Source organism: Saccoglossus kowalevskii, chromosome 4, assembly GCF_978046115.1.
Source record: "Saccoglossus kowalevskii chromosome 4, keSacKowa6.1, whole genome shotgun sequence".
Taxonomy (NCBI): Eukaryota; Metazoa; Hemichordata; class Enteropneusta; family Harrimaniidae; genus Saccoglossus; species Saccoglossus kowalevskii.
The window spans coordinates 20,250,787-20,275,018 of record NC_140644.1 but is presented as its reverse complement, the minus strand read 5'-3'; the positions used below and the strand labels follow the sequence as shown (position 1 = coordinate 20,275,018).

At 36.6% G+C, this 24,232-nt stretch overlaps 1 protein-coding gene across 1 annotated transcript; it reads left to right on the top strand.

Moving 5' to 3' along the window:
* Nucleotides 1-162: 162 nt before the first annotated feature.
* Nucleotides 163-20,000, top strand: LOC102802577 (uncharacterized). Its single transcript, XM_085497931.1, has 11 exons — nucleotides 163-312; nucleotides 3,842-4,178; nucleotides 4,601-4,748; nucleotides 5,452-5,718; nucleotides 6,125-6,880; nucleotides 8,157-8,238; nucleotides 10,845-10,981; nucleotides 13,582-13,843; nucleotides 16,150-16,263; nucleotides 18,261-18,349; nucleotides 18,613-20,000. Exons 2-11 carry the CDS (start codon nucleotides 3,883-3,885, stop codon nucleotides 18,814-18,816), a joined length of 2,355 nt encoding a protein of 784 aa, XP_085354057.1. The 5' UTR covers nucleotides 163-312; nucleotides 3,842-3,882; the 3' UTR covers nucleotides 18,817-20,000.
* Nucleotides 20,001-24,232: the final 4,232 nt, after the last annotated feature.

Sequence of the window (24,232 nt, the reverse complement as noted above, 5' to 3'; positions counted from 1 at the left end):
GACTTCCTATGTGAGCAAGACTGTGAGATGACCATGATTTTCTCCAAAAGAAATAGGTTAATCTCTAGTTTTACTGCACAAAATATGCTATATATATGTTTTGTGTAAATATATGTATTTCAATTTGTACATCAAATGTATGCGAATCGAACGTGAATCGAACGCGAATCAAACCGAACGCTGTCTTCACACTCGTGACTTCACACTCGTATTCCAGACACTGTTTCTTCGTGGATGTTGCTAACTTGTTGTGTAATATTGGACCTTCTGTGAACTGTGTCAGTCAACATATCTTGGCTTATCACCAGTGAGGTCAGACTTGTGTTTTTATTTTCGAGCTGCATGCTTTCAAGGGTTCCACGCAAAAATCGCTAGGGACGCTGAATATGGAGACAAAATTGTTAACCCGGAATAGCCCTGCGTACAATCTCCAGTTGCCTTGGCAAACTATTTACAAGTATCCTTAATACAAGGCTAACCACTTTTATTGAGAAAAATAACATTTTGTCCCACCAACAGTTTGGTTTCAGAAAAGGTCGTCGTACAACTGACAACCTATTTATATTGAAAATTATTACTGAAAAACACACCAACAACAATCAGCATGAAAATACAGTGAATGAAAAAAAGAAGAAGCTAAAGCAAACAAACAAAATTTATGCCTGTTTTGTAGACCTGAAAAAGGCTTTTGATAGTGTTTGGCATGATGGTCTATTCTGGAAACTATTAAACAGTGGGGTGACAGGTAAAATGTATCAAATTATAAAAAGTATGTACATGTATTGTAATATAAAATATAAAATAAAAATGAAAGATGGACTAACCAATCAATTTAATTCAACACTGGGTGTTAAGCAAGGGTGTAATCTGAGCCCTTCACTCTTTAACATTTTTATTAATGACATAACTAATACCCTGGATCATGAATCATGTGATCCACCAAATTTAAATAACACACCAATCAGCTGTCTAATGTATGCAGATGATATAGTTATTCTTTCTAAATCCAAAAGTGGCCTCCAGAATGCCCTTGATAATGTCTCAAAATACACACAGAAATGGAAACTCGCTGTGAACACAGAAAAAACAAAAATTATGGTTTTTAATAAAAATAATAAACTCTATGGCAGTGATTTATTCTTTTTTGAAAGGAATGAGATTAACATCGTGAGAAATTATAATTATTTAGGTATTGTTCTCAGCCCTAATGGAAAATTTAAAGCTGCTATGAAACATCTGAAATACAAAGGAATGAAAGCATTATTCTCTTTGAAAGCCAAATTAGGTCATAATGAAAGCCTCAGTCCCTCATTATTGTTATCATTGTTTGATAAACTAATAAGACCAATTCTTATATATGGATGTGAAGTATGGCCTGAAGAAAGTTCATTCAACTCTACTATAGAAGATGTACACCTCAGCTTTTGTTGCTTCATCCTAGGCGTTTCAAAAAACACTCCGAAATTGGGAATTTATAGTGAGTTGGGTAGATATCCTATTGATTTATTCATTAAAAAACAGTTAATGAAATATACAAACCACCTAAACAAAATTAAAAACCCCATTATTAAGGAAGCCTTCCCACTTAACAAGACTATAAAAAGTAAGTGGTACAATGAACTTAACTCAGTACTGAAATCTACAAATACAACACTATCAGATATTGACAATAATGAGCTAAAATTGTCACAAATGTCACGGATATATGATAAAATAAAAAATGTATTTATAAAACATTGGATTAACTCAATTAATGATGTTAACAGACAAAACACTAATACAAAAAACAAACTGAGGACTTACAAAAAATTTAAAACAAACTTCATTTTGGAAAACTAAGCTAAAAAATAAAGAACTGAAAAGTACCCTAATTAAATTCAGACTGAGCAATCACAGTTTAGAAATTGAAAAAGGAAGACACAACAGAATCAAAAGTAGCGACAGAATCTGCAAATTGTGTAATAAAAATGATATTGAAGATGAACATCACTTCCTCATAATATGCCCAGTATATAGTAAAGAGAGGGTCATTTTATACAATGAAGCTGAAAAAATTATTCCTGACTTTACTAATCTCACACCTGAAAATAAATTCATAAAAATAATGTCAAATAATAACTTAGCAATTCCTCTGGCACAATATCTGAAATAAAGCTCTGCTATTAGACAGCAGCACCTACTTAGTCATTAACTTTTTTTTTGTTTTAAACCTATTCATTGGGTTTTTGTTTTTATATTCAGTTTATAGTTTTTTGTTGGCGTTTCATTTTACTTTATTATATATTTCCGTTACTAACTTCAATTTAGTCTGTTTCTGGTTGTCTTTAAACTATTAGCCATTGTAATTTGATTAATTTTTATCTGTAATTTTTGTTGTTGTTGTAACCTTTAACCTCCTTCAGTAGGTTGTTATGAGTTAATAAATTGTGTGTGTACGGGGACGCGTTGGTTGATAGATGTCCCCACCACAGCCCTGCACACTTCCATAGACAAAGTCCGGGACTTTGAAAAATATAGCTTTTTTAATGAAATAGCATGCCCAGGTACCAAAGATGACGTGGTGGGGACATCTATCAACCAACGCGTCCCCGTACACACAGCACTGTACGCAGGGTTAGTCCCGGAAGTGATGGTACTCGCACGCGCTCGGAACGTTTATTGGACCTAAAGTAAGGTCGGTATACTTAGTCAGTCGTCGGTACATTTGCCGACCACTCATATAATGACCTAGTATACCAACCTTACTTTAGGTCTATTTTATTATCCAAGAAACGTTCCGAGCGTCTGTGATTGGTACTAGAGTTGTCTGTGTTGTGTTTAGCAGAGTCACTAGATTGTTTATGAAATCGTATTGTTTTTACATGTACAATAATGTGTCAAGCGAGGGAGGCCTGGAGGGGACTTGTGAAACAGAAATGTAAATAACATGAAAACCACGCAACTTTTGATGAGTAGTTTTGACATTTTCATTACACGAATATTTGAATTTCGTATATTGTAAAAGTTGTGTCAAAATGCTGTGTTGTCGGTTCATTCAAATATGAATACAGGAGAGGCCTTGTGACAACGTACGCTACTCTGTATATGTTTCTTGTATCCTTGTTGTACAAAGGAATGAGGAATAGACAATGCACTGGTTTGAATCCAGTCACAGTACTAGAGATGAAAAAAAATGCATATCTTGCATGGCTGTAAATTTGTTTCGTACACCAAACCATCAATCGCCTAAATGACTGACAATACAGCTGTGTAGAAAACGATGTTGCTTTCAGGGAGCCAGTGTCATTATATTTGAAGTCACTATTTTTGCTACACAGTTTTATTGTCGGCCAATTGATGGCTTGCTGTCTGAAACAAATTCACAACCACAGTTAGACATGTACAGTACCAAAAATTAGCACTTCTAAACAACGCACGCACACACACGCACACGCACGCGCACGCACGCACGCGCGCGCACGCGCAAATACTCATATATATTCATACATACTCATATATACTCATATATACTCATATATACTCATACATATTCATACATACTCATATATACTCATATATACTCATATATACTCATATATACTCATATATACTCATATATATATGCAAATACTCACTCCTCCTATGAGGGCAAACTGGGCTGAGAAGCTACCAGTCACAAGACTGACTGAAATAGTGTAGTTTTTGTTCAAAATATGTTTGTCATCTGTTCGAATTGTCCACACTGTTTCAAATGCAAAACAACTTTTTATGATGATGTTAGTTCTATATCTAATAGACCAACCCAATCACAGAGTGCTTTATTCAAATGATTAATATATCTCATAATATTATTGTTTCACAGTACTGAAGTCAAAGTTGAAGGGTTCAGAAACTGCTGTAAAGATGAGTGTTATGTCGCTATGTTTCCTGTCAAAAAAGATTGTTATTCAAACTCTGATTGACCATAATGACAAAATAAAAAAATACCGTGATAAAGCTAATGTGTTAATTAAACAACTAGAGACTGGCATTTTCAATCCAATCAGTGAAGATATCCTCAATGAATTCATCGATACATACCCAAACATATTAAGTGAGGAATTACTTTTTGTAATGGCTCCGCCACATATAAAGGAATTAGGTATAAAACGATGTTCAAGTCTTCAAAACATATACAAGATAAAGAAAACTTTGGAAAAGTAAGTGTGGTTTTAGCTACTCTTTTTGCAACCAGCCAATCAACACAATGTATTCACAAATTTGGTTGTCTGTTTGCGTACATGTCATCTTTATTTGTGGTGCAGGCTTTTAGTGAGCCACCTATCTGCCTGTCATTTTAGATGGGCTAAATTTAAACAAACATATCAACTTTTGATTGAAAATAGACTACTACTGGCTCCAGACCAGCAAATATTATTTTGCATTTCAATATAGATTTTACACAGATACTTTTTTATTTTCTGGCTGTAACCCTGCGGTGGTATGTAATTTTTACATGTGGTGTAATTCATGACAAATCTGTAAAATGAAATAACCTGCATTGATTGATAGGTATAAATAATTTCCAGTTATATAGAGTAATCCAGCACATTATATTTGCTATCGTAATTGCTGTCATTAGATGCCATAAGATACAAATCCTGGCAGTAGATGAAGATGATGAACGCCTGGTGACTCTAGAAATGTGTCTTATAATATGCAGAACACTGCCATGTTTGACGTCATTGTCAATGGTGAGCTGTAGTTCTGTAACTGATGCCATGATACAGGTGAGTTATAGATACGATACAAACAAATTATAGATATACAGGCGAGTTGCATGTATGATTGAGGCGAGTTAATTTTATAGATATAAGTGAGTTATATGGCACAGGTGAGTTATTGATGTGGTACATGTGAGATATAATTAAATATACATGCGAGTTATAAAGTGAGTTATAAATATGGTACAGGGGAGTTATAGATATACAAACAAATTATAGATACACAGGTGAGTTGCATGTATGATTAAAGCGAGTTAATGTTATAGATATAAGTGAGTTATATGGCACAGGTGAGTTATTGATATGGTACATGTGAGATATAATTAAATATACATGCGAGTTATAAAGTGAGTTATAAATATGGTACAGGGGAGTTATAGATATACAAATAAATTATAGATACACAGGTGAGTTGCATGTATGATTAAGGCAAGTTAATGTTATAGATATAAGTGAGTTATATGGCACAGGTGAGATATAATTAAATATACATGCGAGTTATAAAAAAATTGAGTTATAGATATGGTACAGGCAAGATATAGCTATTCATGCGAGTTGTAAATATGATACAGGCGAGTATAGATATGATAGTGTACAGTGTTTGTTGTACTGCATCATAGTTGGTTTGTATAGTTTGTCCAACTCTACAACCATTCTAACTATTTTACTTGTAACATGGCAGATATATAATATTAGTACTTAATTCCAGCTGATTCTTCTTCACTGTGCAACATTGAAACATCTCGACATTGCCTCGACTGAAATAACAGACAATGCGTTTCACATCAAAACAAGCGAGACAAGATTTTCTCCAAAGCGCTCTCCAAAAAAGAAGAGAGATAGTCCGTGTTCAGCAGCATGTAATCTAGCATCTATTAATATATCTGGATGTAAATCATTGACCAATACCTGTGTACGATACATTGCACAATTATTTGGATCACACTTGCAGACCTTCAATGCATCATGGACTGAGGTATGTCATCATTTTACACTCAAATAAGTAATTTCCTCATCCCATTTTAACATAGTCACTGTTATATACTGTTATATACAAATACAGTATGTAATTTTGACATTTGTAATAATATGTTTCAAATGTTGACTTATTAAAATGACTCATTTCACATGCTGAAACATTTTAAATCGCTGAGTGAAGAATCTGTATAGCCCAATTACCTGTAGTGAGAATTACAATGCTAGGAAATAATTTCATGGATGGACCTAGAACTCAGTGGAGAAATATATTTATATAGAGTGCAGATTAAACTTAACTTAGTTCAATTGAGTAAATGTGTATTAGTTACAATATGAATCCAGGTTTTACTTTATGATTTTAATCTTTTAATTGTTATAATTTGATATTTCTGTTTCTTTATTAGATGGATTGTAGTATTCTGTGGTATTTAGCAGGATACAATCTGGCCACAGCAGTGCAGCTCGCCGTGTCGCAGGACGGGGAGGTATTGGACAGAGAAGTAGACGATGAAAGGATTGTATCTGATCTCATTAGACATAAAAAGATGCTAGAGGAAAAAATCACTAAACAGAATAGCAAAGATGATAGTGATGGAGAAGGTGACCATAGCAACGGTCAGAGCACTGAAGAAAACAAAACTGACCAATATAGTGAAGTTGACACTGATCCTATGAATGAGTACCTTGCCCATAGTTTAAATGATATAAATGTGGAGCTTGAAGGGAGCCAGTCAGCTGTTAAACTAAACAGTGGTAATCTTGCAGAGGGTGGAGACGATGATAAAATGGAGCAGGATAATCTTGAATCTCTGAAGAAGATGACCGATGAAGAAAAAGACCGAGCCACAATAAAAAAATTGAGAGCATGTGGGATTAAGATCAGTGATCTGTCTTTGGCTGGTCAAATTAAGTTTTGTAAACGACGTGAAGATGGCAAGACTAAAGAGGCAGTAGAAAGGACACAATTATTTCAACCAAACTTGACTTCATTAGATATCAGTAACATCACGTTTGATAACCATATTGGGGATGCCTGTCTTCAAGATTTCTTCTCAGCCAATAGAAGCTTAAAGAAGTTCTGCATATCGTGGCCCATGCTGAAAAATTCTACACTGGATTGGATCATTTCAAATTCTCCTGACTTGAATCATCTGGCTCTGGTAAGTTACAGCAGGAAACCTTGTTAGTTCCTGTTAGTGATTGGTGTGCGTCTGTCCATCCATCTGTAACCACTGTATCTAACTTATTATGCATTGGCTGATTTGATCCAAAATTGACACAGACATATAACATTACACTTACAGCATACACATTCATTATTCTTTTACAATTGTATGCAATATGACCAACTTAAGAAAATTAGATTATTTTTACTACTATTGTAAATTGATCTGAAAAGTTCCAATAAAATAAAACTTAACATGCATGTACATATTATACTATTAGTACATCTGGTTAATTTTTATTTCTCAAATTTGAGAACTCGGAGGATTATGTAATGCAATTATTTGGTATATAATGCTATTGCTGCATGTAATATGAACATGGACACGTCTAGGTTTAAAAAGTGTTTTGCAGTATTGAAAAATGTGCAACCTAACACTTATGGCTAAAATGCAAATTGTTATATCACTGATTTAAATTTTTATTATATTATCAACCTAATCAATGTCGATCAACATGATATCAAGCGCATCAACACAAATATTTGCATTTTTGTTGAATGGGTGTGACAGAATCGCACGAGGCACATTGATTGGTGATATGGGCCAATTTTGAATCATATTTTAAATTTTAAAAAGAAATAGTTACACTTGTAAGCTTAAGGAAGGATTTCCATCAGTAAATAAGGTCAGATATCAGTTGTGTGAGGAAAATTGAATTCAACATCTTGGTAAAAATAAAACAGTCCCTATCTTTGTGAAGAAATGGAAAGACATGATGTGTGTGTGGTTTTGTGGCACCTGTACACCAATGTACACCAAGTAATTTACAAAAGAATTCACTATACAAATGTATGTATAGAAGCTGTAGATTCTGTTTTCTCAGTGTTTGTGTCATTACAATGTACATTGTATGTAATGTACCTGTACAATTTCCTTTAAATGAAAAAAATAAGTTTTTACAAATTTTTAGCTCCGCTGTCGACTTTGTCGAGCGAGGCTTATCATATGAGTGATTGTCCGTCGTCGTCGTCGTCGTCCGTCATTGTCCGTCTCAAATTTTTACCTTTTCGACTTCTTGATAACCACAATTCTTATTATTTTGATACCTGGTGTATATGCAACAATTGCTTTGATATTATATATATAGGTACTACATGTAGACCTCTCTCAGATTTGTTCATTTTCTAGTGATATCTTCAGTTATTTAATTGAAATGTGCTAACAGCGGAGCTATTCTCAGCCGAGTGGCTGCTTTTTTTTATCTTGGAAGGTTGATTGTGATGCCATTAGGTGCACTGGTCTTTGTGAGTTGGCAAGTAAATGTCCAAAGTTAGAATGTTTAGACATTGGAGGTGAGTTAATTCAGCATGTCATACTACGTTTTACTGTGGCCTCAAATGTGTTTCAATACTTGCCAACAGTATAGTTGTGTTGTAAGCATTGTAACTGATGCAGTACTTGTGTTCTTTGTTAAATTTTCTTTAAAGGCACGAGGTTTAAAAATTGCCATTGATGCTCTGAGAAAGTGACAATAATTGTATATTGAGGGTAAAGTTTGTGATTTAGGAAGTGCAATTATCTCATGATAATGGGTCAAAGGGTCAAGTTTGTGATTTAAGAAGTGAAATTACCTCATGATAATGGGTCAAAGGGTCAAGTTTGTGATTTAGGAAGTGCAATTATCTCATGATAATGGGTCAGAGGGTCAAGTTTGTGATTTAAGAAGTGAAATTACCTCATGATAATGGGCCGAAGGGTCAAGTTTGTGATTTAAGAAGTGAAATTACCTCATGATAATGGGTCAAAGGGTCAAGTTTGTGATTTAGGAAGTGCAATTACCTCATGATAATGGGCCGAAGGGTCAAGTTTGTGATTTAGGAAGTGTAATTATCTCATGATAATGGGTCAGAAGGTCAAGGTTGTGATTTAAGAAGTGAAATTACCTCATGATAATGGGTCAGAGGGTCAAGTTTGTGATTTAGGAAGTGCAATTATCTCATGATAATGGGTCAAAGGGTCAAGTTTGTGATTTAGGAAGTGCAATTATCTTGTGATAATGGGCCAAAGGGTCAAGTTTGTGATTTAAGAAGTGCAATTATCTCATGATAATGGGTCAGAGGGTCAAGTTTGTGATTTAGGAAGTGCAATTACCTCAAGATAATGGGTCAAAGGGTCAAGTTTGTGAATTTGGAAGTGCAATTACCTCATGGTAATGGGTCAAAGGGTCAAGTTTGTGATTTAGGAAGTGCAATTATCTCATGATAATGGCCAAAGGGTAAAGTTTATGATTTAGGAAGTGCAATTACCTCATGATAATGGGTCAGAGGGTCAAGTTTGTGATTTAGGAAGTGCAATTACCTCATGATAATGGGTCAAAGGGTCAAGTTTGTGATTTAGGAAGTGCAATTACCTCATGATAATGGGTCAAAGGGTCAAGTTTGTGATTTTGGAAGTGCAATTACCTCATGATAATGAGTCAAAGGGTCAAGTTTGTGATTTAGGAAGTGAAATTACCTCATGATAATGGGTCAGAGGGTCAAGTTTGTGATTTAAGAAGTGCAATTATCTCATGATAATGGGTCAAAGGGTCAAGTTTGTGATTTAGGAAGTGCAATTACCTCTTGATAATGGGCCAAAGGGTAAAGTTTATGATTTAGGAAGTGAAATTACCTCATGATAATGGGTCAAAGGGTCAAGTTTGTGATTTAGGAAGTGCAATTATCTCATGATAATGGGCCAAAGGGTAAAGTTTATGATTTAGGAAGTGCAATTACCTCATGATAATGGGTCAGAGGGTCAAGTTTGTGATTTAGGAAGTGCAATTACCTCATGATAATGGGTCAAAGGGTCAAGTTTGTGATTTTGGAAGTGCAATTACCTCATGATAATGAGTCAAAGGGTCAAGTTTGTGATTTTGGAAGTGCAATTACCTCATGGTAATGGGTCAAAGGGTCAAGTTTGTGATTTAGGAAGTGCAATTACCTCATGATAATGGGTCAGAGGGTCAAGTTTGTGATTTAGGAAGTGCAATTACCTCATGATAATGGGTCAAAGGGTCAAGTTTTTGATTTAAGAAGTGAAATTACCTCATGATAATGGGTCAAAGGGTCAAGTTTGTGATTTAAAAAGTGAAATTACCTCATGATAATGGGTCAAAGGTCAAGTTTGTGATTTAGGAAGTGCAATTATCTCATGATAATGGGCCAAAGGGTAAAGTTTATGATTTAGGAAGTGCAATTACCTCATGATAATGGGTCAGAGGGTCAAGTTTGTGATTTAAGAAGTGAAATTATCTCATGATAATGGGTCAGAGGGTCAAGTTTGTGATTTAAGAAGTGAAATTATCTCATGATAATGGGTCAGAGGGTCAAGTTTGTGATTTAGGAAGTGCAATTACCTCATGATAATGGGTCAAAGGGTCAAGTTTGTGATTTAGGAAGTGAAATTATCTCATGATAATGGGTCAGAGGGTAAAGTTTATGATTTAGGAAGTGAAATTACTTCATGATAATGGGTCAAAGGGTCAAGTTTGTGATTTAGGAAGTGCAATTATCTCATGATAATGGGCCAAAGGGTAAAGTTTATGATTTAGGAAGTGCAATTATCTTATGATAATGGGTCAGAGGGTAAAGTTTATGATTTAGGAAGTGCAATTACCTTATGATAATGGGTCAGAGGGTAAAGTTTATGATTTAGGAAGTGCAATTACCTTATGATAATGGGTCAAATGTGTGATGCAATTACTGCTTACAGGAATGTTGGCATAACAGTTACTACGTCTGTATTTTCTGGGCGTAACAATGTTCTAATATAATCCATATCACCAATCAAGGTTTGAGATTTTGATTTCATAGTATTTTAACTCTTGTTTGCCTACATTGTAGATTCTCTAACAACACAATACTGGTTCTTATTATTTTGAATAATATTAATTATTTATTAATGTTTTAATATACAGGTGTCAATTTTCTGTCAGACGCTGGTCTTGCACCTGTACTGGTCAACCATGAATCAAATTTAAACAGTCTTTATTTAGCTGAAGTTAATATAACAGATAAGACTTTGCATACCATTGCCCAATTTTTGGGTTCTCAGGTATGTGGCAATATTAATTAGGGACGACGTCAAAAGATGCATGGATGTCGGATGAAAAACGATTTTATTTTTTAATGAAGTCAAAAAAATCTTGGAGTATTTGTAGTTCGTTTTTTTTTTTTATCCAAACACGGACAGAAATAACCGAAAAGGAAAAAAACACATCCAAGACAAGAAAATGGTTTGGTTCGAGTGTAAATATGTGCGTCAAATGAGGTGCATTTGTAAACTCTTTTTACACCCACCCGACAACCAACTGCTATGCAATACTTCTGTACGATTATCAATTTGTATTTAATGGTGAATGTAGTCTGACGCCATGACCAATATTTATCAATTAAGTTTCAGTGGGAGGTGGGGGTTTTGGAAAAAAACTAAAGGAATTAAGTTTTTTATCCGACATCGATCTTTTGACATCGTCCTTTACAAAGCAATTTATTAGGGATACATTGAATGAGAACTCCATCCATATAGAGAATTTTCTCCATCTTTGTTTTTTTCATTCAAATGGTTAGCATGTATGTACTGGGACATTGTGTGTTTGTAAAATGTCCGGGGTACTTACCGTACCTGGAGAACATGTCAGGATTACTTACCGTACCTGGAGAACATGTCAGGGGTACTTACCGTACCTGGAGAACATGTCAGGAGTACTTACCGTACCTGGAGAACATGTCAGGGGTACTTACCATACCTGGAGAACATGTCAGGGGTACTTACCGTACCTGGAGAACATGTCAGGAGTACTTACCATACCTGGAGAACATGTCAGGGGTACTTACCGTACCTGGAGAACATGTCAGGAGTACTTGCCGTACCTGGAGAACGTGTCAGGGGTACTTACCGTACCTGGAGAACATGTCAGGGGTACTTACCGTACCTGGAGAACGTGTCAGGGGTACTTACCGTACCTGGAGAACGTGTCAGGGGTACTTACCGTACCTGGAGAACGTGTCAGGGGTACTTACCGTACCTGGAGAACGTGTCAGGGGTACTTACCGTACCTGGAGAACATGTCAGGGGTACTTACCGTACCTGGAGAACATGTCAGGGGTACTTACCGTACCTGGAGAACATGTCAGGGGTACTTACCGTACCTGGAGAACATGTCAGGGGTACTTACCGTACCTGGAGAACATGTCAGGGGTACTTACCGTACCCGGAGAACATGTCAGGGGTACTTGCCGTACCCGGAGAACATGTCAGGGGTACTTACCGTACCCGGAGAACATGTCAGGGGTACTTATCGTACCCGGAGAACATGTCAGGGGTACTTGCCGTACCCGGAGAACATGTCAGGGGTACTTGCCGTACCCGGAGAACATGTCAGGGGTACTTGCCGTACCCGGAGAACATGTCAGGGGTACTTACCGTACCCGGAGAACATGTCAGGGGTACTTATCGTACCCGGAGAACATGTCAGGGGTACTTGCCGTACCCGGAGAACATGTCAGGGGTACTTGCCGTACCCGGAGAACATGTCAGGGGTACTTGCCGTACCCGGAGAACATGTCAGGGGTACTTACCGTACCCGGAGAACATGTCAGGGGTACTTACCGTACCCGGAGAACATGTCAGGGGTACTTACCGTACCCAGAGAACATGTCAGGGGTACTTACCGTACCCGGAGAACATGTCAGGGGTACTTACCGTACCCGGAGAACGTGTCAGGGGTACTTACCGTACCTGGAGAACGTGTCAGGGGTACTTACCGTACCTGGAGAACGTGTCAGGGGTACTTACCGTACCTGGAGAACGTGTCAGGGGTACTTAACGTACCTGGAGAACCTGTCAGGGGTACTTACCGTACCTGGAGAACGTGTCAGGGGTACTTGCCGTACCTGGAGAACGTGTCAGGGGTACTTACCGTACCTGGAGAACGTGTCAGGGGTACTTACCGTACCCGGAGAACATGTCAGGGGTACTTACCGTACCTGGAGAACATGTCAGGGGTACTTACTGTACCTGGAGAACATGTCAGGGGTACTTACCGTACCTGGAGAACATGTCAGGGGTACTTACCGTACCCGGAGAACATGTCAGGGGTACTTACCGTACCTGGAGAACATGTCAGGGGTACTTACTGTACCTGGAGACACTTAAATCATGGCAAAATTGCAATAATTTTTTTTCTGAAGGTTATGTTTCATCTGATTAATGAATAGCTAGAACAGTCTTTTCATGTGATGATATTAAGTGCCAGTGAAATGTCCACTCATATTTCCCATTTTAAATTTGTGTTCCACTGAAATTAACAGTTATTGTTTTTTTTGGTTGAAAATGATTACACATGTAAATTTGAGATTGCTCGTGTTGTAGCCACGCCACCTATCTTAAAACAGTTGACTGTTTACAGCTTTTCTGACTCCAGCCAAAATAAAAGGGCGCCAAAATACATAAAAATAAAATTGGCGTAGATTGAGTTTGAAACCCATTTTTCACTTTAACAATTTATTTTGTGCTTAATAACATATCAAATAATAATATTGATTTACTAATAAATGATTTTAGGGGCCAGAAAATAGCAGGCATTTCACAGACACTTTAAAGTGCTGCTGTCTTGACCATAAATGTAGTGTATTTTTTGTTTTGTTTTGTAGCTTATCAACTTGGACATATCGTGGTGTGAAGACGTGACCGATTCAGGTTTACTGTCTATAGCTAAATCCTGTACTTCCCTTGCAAGTTTAAAAATGAGAAAGTGTCCTGCCTCAGATATTGCTTTAATAACTATATCAGAGAATTGTCCAAATATCAAACAAATAAGTCTGTCTGGAGCGGATAAAATCACCAATGCGGGTATTACTGTCATGGCAAAGTCGCTTTCGTGGTTGGTATTTGTAGATATCAGTTGGAATTCAAGTAAGTACTATTCTTTAAACGCAGCCAATGTCGCATTGTATTGTTGTAGAGGCAGTGGTTGTCACATTGCATTGTTTTAAAGGCAGTGCTTGTTGCATTGTATTGTTTTAAAGCTACTGTTGTATTGTTCGTCTGGAATATATCTCACTTTTTCAAAGAGCGAACATTTATTTTTTTAACCTTAAAAATCTGTAAGTAAAGGAGGTCATAAAATGCACATAAATAACATACAAATCAAATCAGACAAGTATCACTACTGTAAACTGAACAATTTTGGTTTAGACAGGTTTCAAAAAAGTAACACTTTTTTTAACTGAAATTGGTGTAGGTATGTGGTACTATGTGGACTACGCTAAATAGCTTACTGTAGAATACTTTATTTTCGCTTGGACTTAATTTTTGCTATTTTCGCTGAAGGAATGAATCAGTGAAAATAGAATCAAGCGAATATTCGTTTTTTCCTATATTTTACATTTCACTTGTCAAAAATTAGTGAAAATAAAATCCATACAAAACACCCAAAGAATCTTTTCAGCGAAAATTAATTTCAGCTAAAATAAAGTATTCCACAGTATTTATATTGTGTAAAACATAAAGTTTCAACTACTTTATTAGTCCCCGTTCGGACGCAGTCCGAAAACGGGGACTTATGTTTTGCCCTGTGTGCGTCCGTGCGTCCGTGCGTCCGTGATCACCTGTATCTCGAACATGCATGGACCGATTAAGTTCAAACTTCACTCATACATCACACATTATATGGGACATATGCACATGCATTTGTTTCATGATCCGATTAACGATAGCTGAATAGCGGCCATTTTAAGGCCGAAAATGCATCAAAATCGCACATTTTCACCATTCCGGACCCGGATCTCAGTTATGCATGGACGGATTTCATTCAAATGTGGTACATACATTAAACATAATAGGACCTTGATGCACGTCATTTTTTTTTTCGGATCAAGTTCGAAATAGCCGACTGGCGGCCATTTTGTTTTAAAGAATTCAGTTCTGGATCCGTATCTGAGACATGCTTGGATTGATCGAGTTCAAACTTCACACACACAAGGTACATCATGTCACAAATATGTATGTGCATTTGTTTCATGATCTCATTAACGATAGCCAAATGGCGGCCACTTTAAGGCCGAAAATGCATTGAAATCGCACATTTTCACGATTCCGGACCCGGATTTCAGTTATGCATGGACGGATTTCATTCAAATGTGGTACATACATTAAACATAATAGGACCTTGATGCACGTCATTTTTTTTTTCGGATCAAGTTCGAAATAGCCGACTGGCGGCCATTTTGTTTTAAAGAATTCAGTTCTGGATCCGTTTCTGAGACATGTCTGGATTGATCAAGTTCAAACTTCACACACAAGGTACATCATGTCACAAATATGTATGTGCATTTGTTTCATGATCTTATTAACGATAGCCAAATGGGGGCCGCTTTAAGGCCGAAAATGCATTGAAATCGCACATTTTCACCATTCCGGACCCAGATCTCAGTTATGCATGGACGGATTTCATTCAAATTTGGTACATACATTAAACATAATAGGACCTTGATGCACGTCATTTTTTTTTTCGGATCAAGTTCGAAATAGCCGACTGGCGGCCATTTTGTTTTAAAGAATTCAGTTCTGGATCCGTATCCGAGACATGTCTGGATTGATCAAGTTCAAACTTCACACACACAAGGTACATCATGTCACAAATATGTATGTGCATTTGTTTCATGATCTCATTAACGATAGCCAAATGGGGGCCGCTTTAAGGCCGAAAATGCATTGAAATCGCACATTTTCACCATTCCGGACCCGTATCTCAGTTATGCATGGATGGATTTTGTTCAAATTTGGTACATACATTAAACATAATAGGACCTTGATGCACGTCTTTTTTTTTCGGATCAAGTTCGAAATGGCCGACTGGCGGCCATTTTGTTAAAGAATTCAGTTCTGGATCCGTATCCAAGACATGTCTGGATTGATCAAGTTCAAACTTCACACACACATGGTACATCATGTCACAAATAGATATGTGCATTTGTTTCATGATCTGCTTAACAATAGCGGAATGATGGCCATTTTAAGGCCGAAAATGCATCAAAATCACGTATTTTCACAATTCCAGAACCGGATCTCAGTCATGCATGGATGGATTTTGTTCAGATTTAGCACAATGTGTTGTACATATGCAGGTGCATTTCGGTCATGATCTGCTTTGAATGTATATGTCACTCAAATATGAACGGAACGGGGACGTGTCATTGACAATGACTTGTTTTTTACAGACTTAACAGATGCATCTATATCTGCATTGTTCTCATCATGTTCTAATTTACTTGATGTTAATCTAGCTGGATTGAAGTGTATTACATCTAAGCCATTCCTTCCCATCATAGCAGGTAACAAAAACATCATTATTTAGAAACTTGTGTTGATCCATGTCAAAATTATTTCAATTCAGATTCAATTTATATCGTACTTCCTCGAGTATAACCCCCTCCCAGAGTATAAGCCCACCTCAACTTTTTAAATGACCAAAAACAGAGGGCATCTGAGTATAGGCCCAAGGTGTTTTTACGGGGCGTTGACGACATTTATTAAAATATGCATGTAAAAAGTGTATTTCATTACATAAAAATCATGATTGGTACAGTAGTTTGGTTCCAGCTCTTATGAGAAAACTTGCATTAATTTCAGAGTGCACGGCGGGCGGGCGAACTTGCATTGTTCGCACGTTTACTATTCTGTTATTTACTTGGAATGAACCCCGATGTTGCAATACTGAAATAATCCATATTTAATAGTAGTTTTCCAAACGGCATGTGATCGTCAAGTCGTGAAACCTGGTCACTACTTTTCCAAATAATCATGTCCATTGAGACTATTGTGAATGGGGTGTGAACGAGCAAACTATTCTTCGATATGACTTGTTGGCGGCCGTGAAAGGTTTAAATACTTCCCACACCTTCAGTTTACCTTTCGAAAATTGCGAATCAACAGCTTTTAGGGAAAAAAGTCACTGTTTTTTGTCGAAATTAGTGTTAACAGATCGCATGTAATTTGGATAATGTTTCGAGGCTGGGAAGATGGTTACAGTTTTAAACGCACCAAAAAATTATTTTTTCTGAGGTGGTCCTCAAGTATTATTTTTTCTGATTTTACATATTCAGGTCCCTGGGCTTATACTCGGGGAAGTACGGTAAATTATCCAAACAGGACTCATAATAGTCTGCGCATGCAAATTGATTTGTTTCTTGTTCCATTTATGATTGATTGATTGACTGACTGACTGGAAACCAATGTCCTAAGAGACATAAAAAATCAATCAAAAAAATCAAGTCATAACCATGTTTGTTGGCATACCTGGGGTGAATTCTTTCCAACTTGATATTTACATCACTCATGGTGCAGTAGTATTGCTTGTCATTTTTGGCAATTGTTTTTCAGATACACTTTTACATGTACATGCCTGTTAAAATTAGTATAAACATTGCATTTTTGTAGCCACTCTGACTAAAACTATTTCATCCTTACAAGAAGCCAAGTTAGCTTGTATAATGCTGACTTTGCTAAAGATCCATTTTACAGCTATTACTCTGTTTTTAATTATGATGTACATTTTCAACGTCACATGTTGGATTAACTTTTAATATACCGGTAGTTGCGATATGAACTCAATTAAAATGAGCTCATTCATAGTTGTTTTAATTGGAATTTAATTAAACTCAATTACAATCACAAGTGCAATTCAACATAGAATTGCATTTTAATTAAGTTTAATTAAATGAAAGTTGAATATCCTGTGACTTATCAAATAAATGTTTGCGAAGTTTACCCCGGGTAGGTTTAGTAAAGGAGGTAGGTAGGTACGGTATAATTATATTATTATAAATTGGACCATACCTTCCACCTATACTAAACCTAAGCTTTGCAAACTTGACTTAAATTTGATTAAATATTAATATCAATCATGAAAATAGTGTGGGTGTCACAATGTAGGTTGTGTCACAAGGCGATGTAAAGTTAAATTGAAGTCGTCAAAATGTTCGTACCACATATACTTGCACACCCAAACTTCTGGACTCTCTGGAGTCCTAAATAATCTACAAGACATTCATCTCTGACTGATACTAATATCACAATAATATAATATTCCTCATTCAGCATTTCCTTAATACATCACCTGCTGAAAGCCTTTGCTAATAGACCAAATGAATAAAAAAAAGCACTGTCAGCGGCGTTATTTCATGAGCTATTATGGCAACGTAAAGTATCAAGATTGATATTTAAAACTGAAAGAACTTCTACCGTGATTTGTGCGGCTCTAAACATGCCTACACACTACAAATATTTGACTCGACATCGCATGGTTATATGTTGACTTGCTCTTTATTAGACCTGAACAAATGGAGGAGATGCCAAGCTTTATTAAGACTGAAGGCGAAAGAGAGTGCCATGCAAATATCGGGATTCTCGAGTGATGAAGTAAGTGTTCTTCCATATATGGGCAGTGTTTCAGATATCATCTCCATATATGGCTATTCTGTCACAGTTTATGATAATGTTATAGTTGTATATGGCAAGTTTACAGACACTACTACTCATACAATTCTACTTTGTTATTTGCAGTTTGTAATAAAAAGGTGTACTGTTCGGGATTCAAAATGAGAAGGTTACAAGGGTAGTTAAAATACTCCATTTCTGATTAATTTTGTTCCATCCATCATTTATTTTCTTCTGTTTTTCAGGAATTTGAAGACCTGCATGTGCCACGTCGTTCCATCAGTTACATCCCCCGTATGAGTCATATCGATCTTGAATACTGTGACAAGATTAATGACCAACAGATGGCGGAAATTGTGGCTGTGTGCAGGGGTACACTGTCCATTAAAGATTATTACGGGCAAAAAGTGGAACCCAAATTATTACATTTACAAACAATCAGTAGATGAGTCTAGTAGCCCATTGAAATGTTCCCTGCTACAAATATTTACAATATTGACTCGCGAAAATTTCAGTTTACAGATCTGTGATAGAAATGACACACGTTTGCATATTTAATTTATTTGACACATGGTTTTCTCTTCCCATGTGTGTCAGCTTATTTTTTAACACTAACAAATATGTATACATCTGGAATGCTTCTGCCATATTGATCTTAGTAAGAAAATAGTAAATTGTGGCATACAGTAAATAACTGAACTGTTTAAAAAACATAAAAATAAATCTTCTAAAGCTAACATTGCCAAGGTGATTGGAATTTCTATTACCAAGATTTGTTAGCATTCTGATATCATTTACTGTTGAAACATTATACCATAGTCCTTCCAAGAATTCATTAATCTTCCGTCCATAGATTATCATTTTTAAACTTCATAAATATCAGGTAATACAGTAAAAGGCAGAAAGCCGCATCTTAGTTTATAATGTATACTGACAATCAGCTTTCATTCAAATTTAAATATTTAATAATGATTGGCTGAGAAGATCCACACTGTCTACGCCAATAATGTACGTGAATAACTTGACGTGACATAGCAATTGCAACATCTCATTTAAAATAAAGGGTTTTCTGATTGGATGATATTAACAAACTAAAATTAGAACTCACAATGTCGCCACATCATTTCTGGATTGATCCATGTGATTTCTAACAATCATTTTGATTTATGAAAATTTACATGTATGAAATATTTATAACATACCCAGCTTTATGCCCTTCACTGTAACTAATGTGATTTACACATGTCATAAATGTTGGAAAGTAATTGTCAGTACAGTCTCTACCTTCATGGGTTGTATTTTCAACTTAAGGTGTTTTGCATGGTAATATATCAGAAATGTAGCTAACAACCTCATCACTCTGGTAACTTTGGTGTAATATTGCAACGGATGATTGAAAAAGTACCAGCCACATGTGCAAACAATGTGTTACAATGGTGTAAAATAGTAAAATCTTTTAATTATTGAGTTTTATTGTAATTTGAAAAAAAAAATATATTTTATAACAATAATTATTTCTATAGGCCAGTAACTTCCTTGATGTCACTTGATGTTATTTGCAGTTTGTAAAAAGTTTATTTTGTTATTTAAAATTAATATTTGAAAGAATAAATATAGATGTATTATTATGCAATTGTTTTGTACACATGTTTTTAAGATAGCTTGGTTATTATCTTACTGTTGCTGTATATATTAGCCTTCAGATAGTGATTGCCATCTCACTGCTAGACATGAACTAGCCGTCAGATAGTGGTTATGATCGTACTGTTGCCCTATAAACTAGCCTTCAAATAGTTATTACCCTCTCACTGTTGCTCTATGAACTAGCCGTCAGATAGTGGTTACCATTGTTTTGTCGCTCTATAAACTCGCTTTCAGATAGTGGTTACCATCTTACTGTTGCTCTATAAACTCGCTTTCAGATAGTGATTACCATCTCACTGTTGCTCTATGAACTAGCCTTCAGATAGTTATTACCACCTCACTGTTGCTCTATGAACTAGCCTTCAGATAGTTATTACCACCTCACTGTTGCTCTATGAACTAGCCTTCAGATAGTGGTTACCATCTTACTGTTGCTCTATGAACTAGCCTTCAGATAGTTATTACCATCTCACTGTTGCTCTATGAACTAGCCTTCAGATAGTGGTTACCATCTCACTGTTGCTCTATGAACTAGCCTTCAGATAGTGGTTACCATCTCACTGTTGCTCTTTGAACTAGCCTTCAGATAGTGATTACCACCTCACTGTTGCTCTATGAACTAGCCTTCAGATAGTTATTACCACCTCACTGTTGCTCTATGAACTAGCCTTCAGATAGTGGTTACCATCTCACTGTTGCTCTATGAACTAGCCTTCAGATAGTGGTTACCATCTCACTGTTGCTCTTTGAACTAGCCTTCAGATAGTGGTTACCATCTCACTGTTGCTCTATGAACTAGCCTTCAGATAGTGGTTACCATCTCACTGTTGCTCTATGAACTAGCCTTCAGATAGTGGTTACCATCTCACTGTTGCTCTTTGAACTAGCCTTCAGATAGTGGTTACCATCTCACTGTTGCTCTATGAACTAGCCTTCAGATAGTGGTTACCATCTCACTGTTGCTCTATGAACTAGCCTTCAGATAGTTATTACCATCTCACTGTTGCTCTATGAACTAGCCTTCAGATAGTGGTTACCATCTCACTGTTGCTCTATGAACTAGCCTTCAGATAGTTATTACCATCTCACTGTTGCTCTATGAACTAGCCTTCAGATAGTGGTTACCATCTTACTGTTGCTCTATGAACTAGCCTTCAGATAGTGGTTACCATCTCACTGTTGCTCTATGAACTAGCCTTCAGATAGTTATTACCATCTCACTGTTGCTCTATGAACTAGCCTTCAGATAGTTATTACCATCTCACTGTTGCTCTATGAACTAGCCTTCAGATAGTTATTACCATCTCACTGTTGCTCTATGAACTAGCCTTCAGATAGTTATTACCATCTTACTGTTGCTCTATGAACTAGCCTTCAGATAGTTATTACCATCTTACTGTTGCTCTATGAACTAGCCTTCAGATAGTTATTACCATCTTACTGTTGCTCTATGAACTAGCCTTCAGATAGTTATTACCATCTCACTGTTGCTCTATGAACTAGCCTTCAGATAGTTATTACCATCTCACTGTTGCTCTATGAACTAGCCTTCAGATAGTTATTACCATCTTACTGTTGCTCTATGAACTAGCCTTCAGATAGTTATTACCATCTCACTGTTGCTCTATGAACTAGCCTTCAGATAGTTATTACCATCTCACTGTTGCTCTATGAACTAGCCTTCAGATAGTTATTACCATTTTACTGTTGCTCTATGAACTAGCCTTCAGATAGTTATTACCACCTCACTGTTGCTCTATGAACTAGCCTTCAGATAGTGGTTACCATCTCACTGTTGCTCTTTGAACTAGCCTTCAGATAGTTATTACCACCTCACTGTTGCTCTTTGAACTAGCCTTCAGATAGTGGTTACCATCTCACTGTTGCTCTATGAACTAGCCTTCAGATAGTGGTTACCATCTCACTGTTGCTCTATGAACTAGCCTTCAGATAGTTATTACCATCTTACTGTTGCTCTATGAACTAGCCTTCAGATAGTGATTACCATCTCACTGTTGCTCTATGAACTAGCCTTCAGATAGTGGTTACCATCTCACTGTTGCTCTTTGAACTAGCCTTCAGATAGTTATTACCACCTCACTGTTGCTCTTTGAACTAGCCTTCAGATAGTGGTTACCATCTCACTGTTGCTCTATGAACTAGCCTTCAGATAGTGGTTACCATCTCACTGTTGCTCTATAAACTAGCCTTCAGATAGTGGTTACCATCTCACTGTTGCTCTATGAACTAGCCTTCAGATAGTGGTTACCATCTTACTGTTGCTCTATGAACTAGCCTTCAGATAGTGGTTACCATCTCACTGTTGCTCTTTGAACTAGCCTTCAGATAGTGGTTACCAGCTCACTGTTGCTCTATGAACTAGCCTTCAGATAGTGGTTACCATCTCACTGTTGCTCTATGAACTAGCCTTCAGATAGTTATTACCACCTCACTGTTGCTCTTTGAACTAGCCTTCAGATAGTGGTTACCATCTCACTGTTGCTCTATGAACTAGCCTTCAGATAGTGGTTACCATCTCACTGTTGCTCTATAAACTAGCCTTCAGATAGTGGTTACCATCTCACTGTTGCTCTATGAACTAGCCTTCAGATAGTGGTTACCATCTCACTGTTGCTCTATGAACTAGCCTTCAGATAGTGGTTACCATCTCACTGTTGCTCTTTGAACTAGCCTTCAGATAGTGGTTACCATCTCACTGTTGCTCTATGAACTAGCCTTCAGATAGTGATTACCATCTCACTGTTGCTCTATGAACTAGCCTTCAGATAGTGGTTACCAGCTCACTGTTGCTCTTTGAACTAGCCTTCAGATAGTGGTTACCATCTCACTGTTGCTCTATGAACTAGCCTTCAGATAGTTATTACCACCTCACTGTTGCTCTATGAACTAGCCTTCAGATAGTGATTACCATCTCACTGTTGCTCTATGAACTAGCCTTCAGATAGTTATTACCATCTCACTGTTGCTCTTTGAACTAGCCTTCAGATAGTGGTTACCATCTCACTGTTGCTCTATGAACTAGCCTTCAGATAGTGGTTACCATCTCACTGTTGCTCTATAAACTAGCCTTCAAATAGTGGTTACCATCTCACTGTTGCTCTATGAACTAGCCTTCAAATAGTGGTTACCATCTCACTGTTGCTCTTTGAACTAGCCTTCAGATAGTTATTACCACCTCACTGTTGCTCTATGAAGTAGCCTTCAGACTGCTAAAGGTGTGACATACTCCACATAATGATTGATTCATTTGCCATTGTAATTTATAAATGTTCATAAAAAAAATTAAACATATATTTTATTTTAGTTAATTCTGAACCGAATGACATAATTTACCAATGGTTACTGATCGTAATAAAAATGTTCAAAATATTTGTACGCAGGTTTTTTGTATAAGGTGAAAAAACAAACATTCAAAGGTTAAATTTGAGTTAAATTCCTTAGTTCTAAGTCATTTATTACACGCTTGCTGTAGTGCATTCTACAACATAGTATGTATAATCAATATATCAAGACATAGCATGGTCAAGAATTAAATATGAAGTGGTTGTGGTATATACAATGTTTACATTGTACAAAAATACATACTGTGTTGCATCTCTAATCAGTTGTTCACATCCTGTTCATATCCCAAGCTGAATTCCTGCTTGCATTTTGCATTTCCTAGATCACACACCTTACTGATCACACAACAGCAAATACGTCATGTTTCGTATTGTCTTATGTATCTTTCACTTGTGACCCCAACCAGAGAAAACTCACATCAGTGAAGACCCCTCTATTGGTATTTCTGATCAGATCAGAGACAGCCCATCTGTCTGTTTTCCTGATCAGAGAATACCTATCTACTGACGATCCTGATCAATGAAGACTCATCTATTATTAATCCTATAATGCAAGTCAGAGAATACTCATCTACCAGTAATCATAATCTGTGAAGACCCATTTACCAGTAATCCTGATCAGAGAAGTTCCATCCACTGGTAACTTCAACAAGAACAGGTTTGAGTTATAACGTTCGTTTTTTGTTATTTGGTATTTTAGTAAAAAGTTACTTCTTGTTGAAAACCGCAAAACCAATTGCTTTCATATTATACATATAGTTATCTCAGGTGAACCTCTCCAAGATTTGTTCATTTTCTGATGATATCTTCAATTTTGATGAAACGTTTTTGTCATTTTTGGTAAGACCTCAAGATGAAA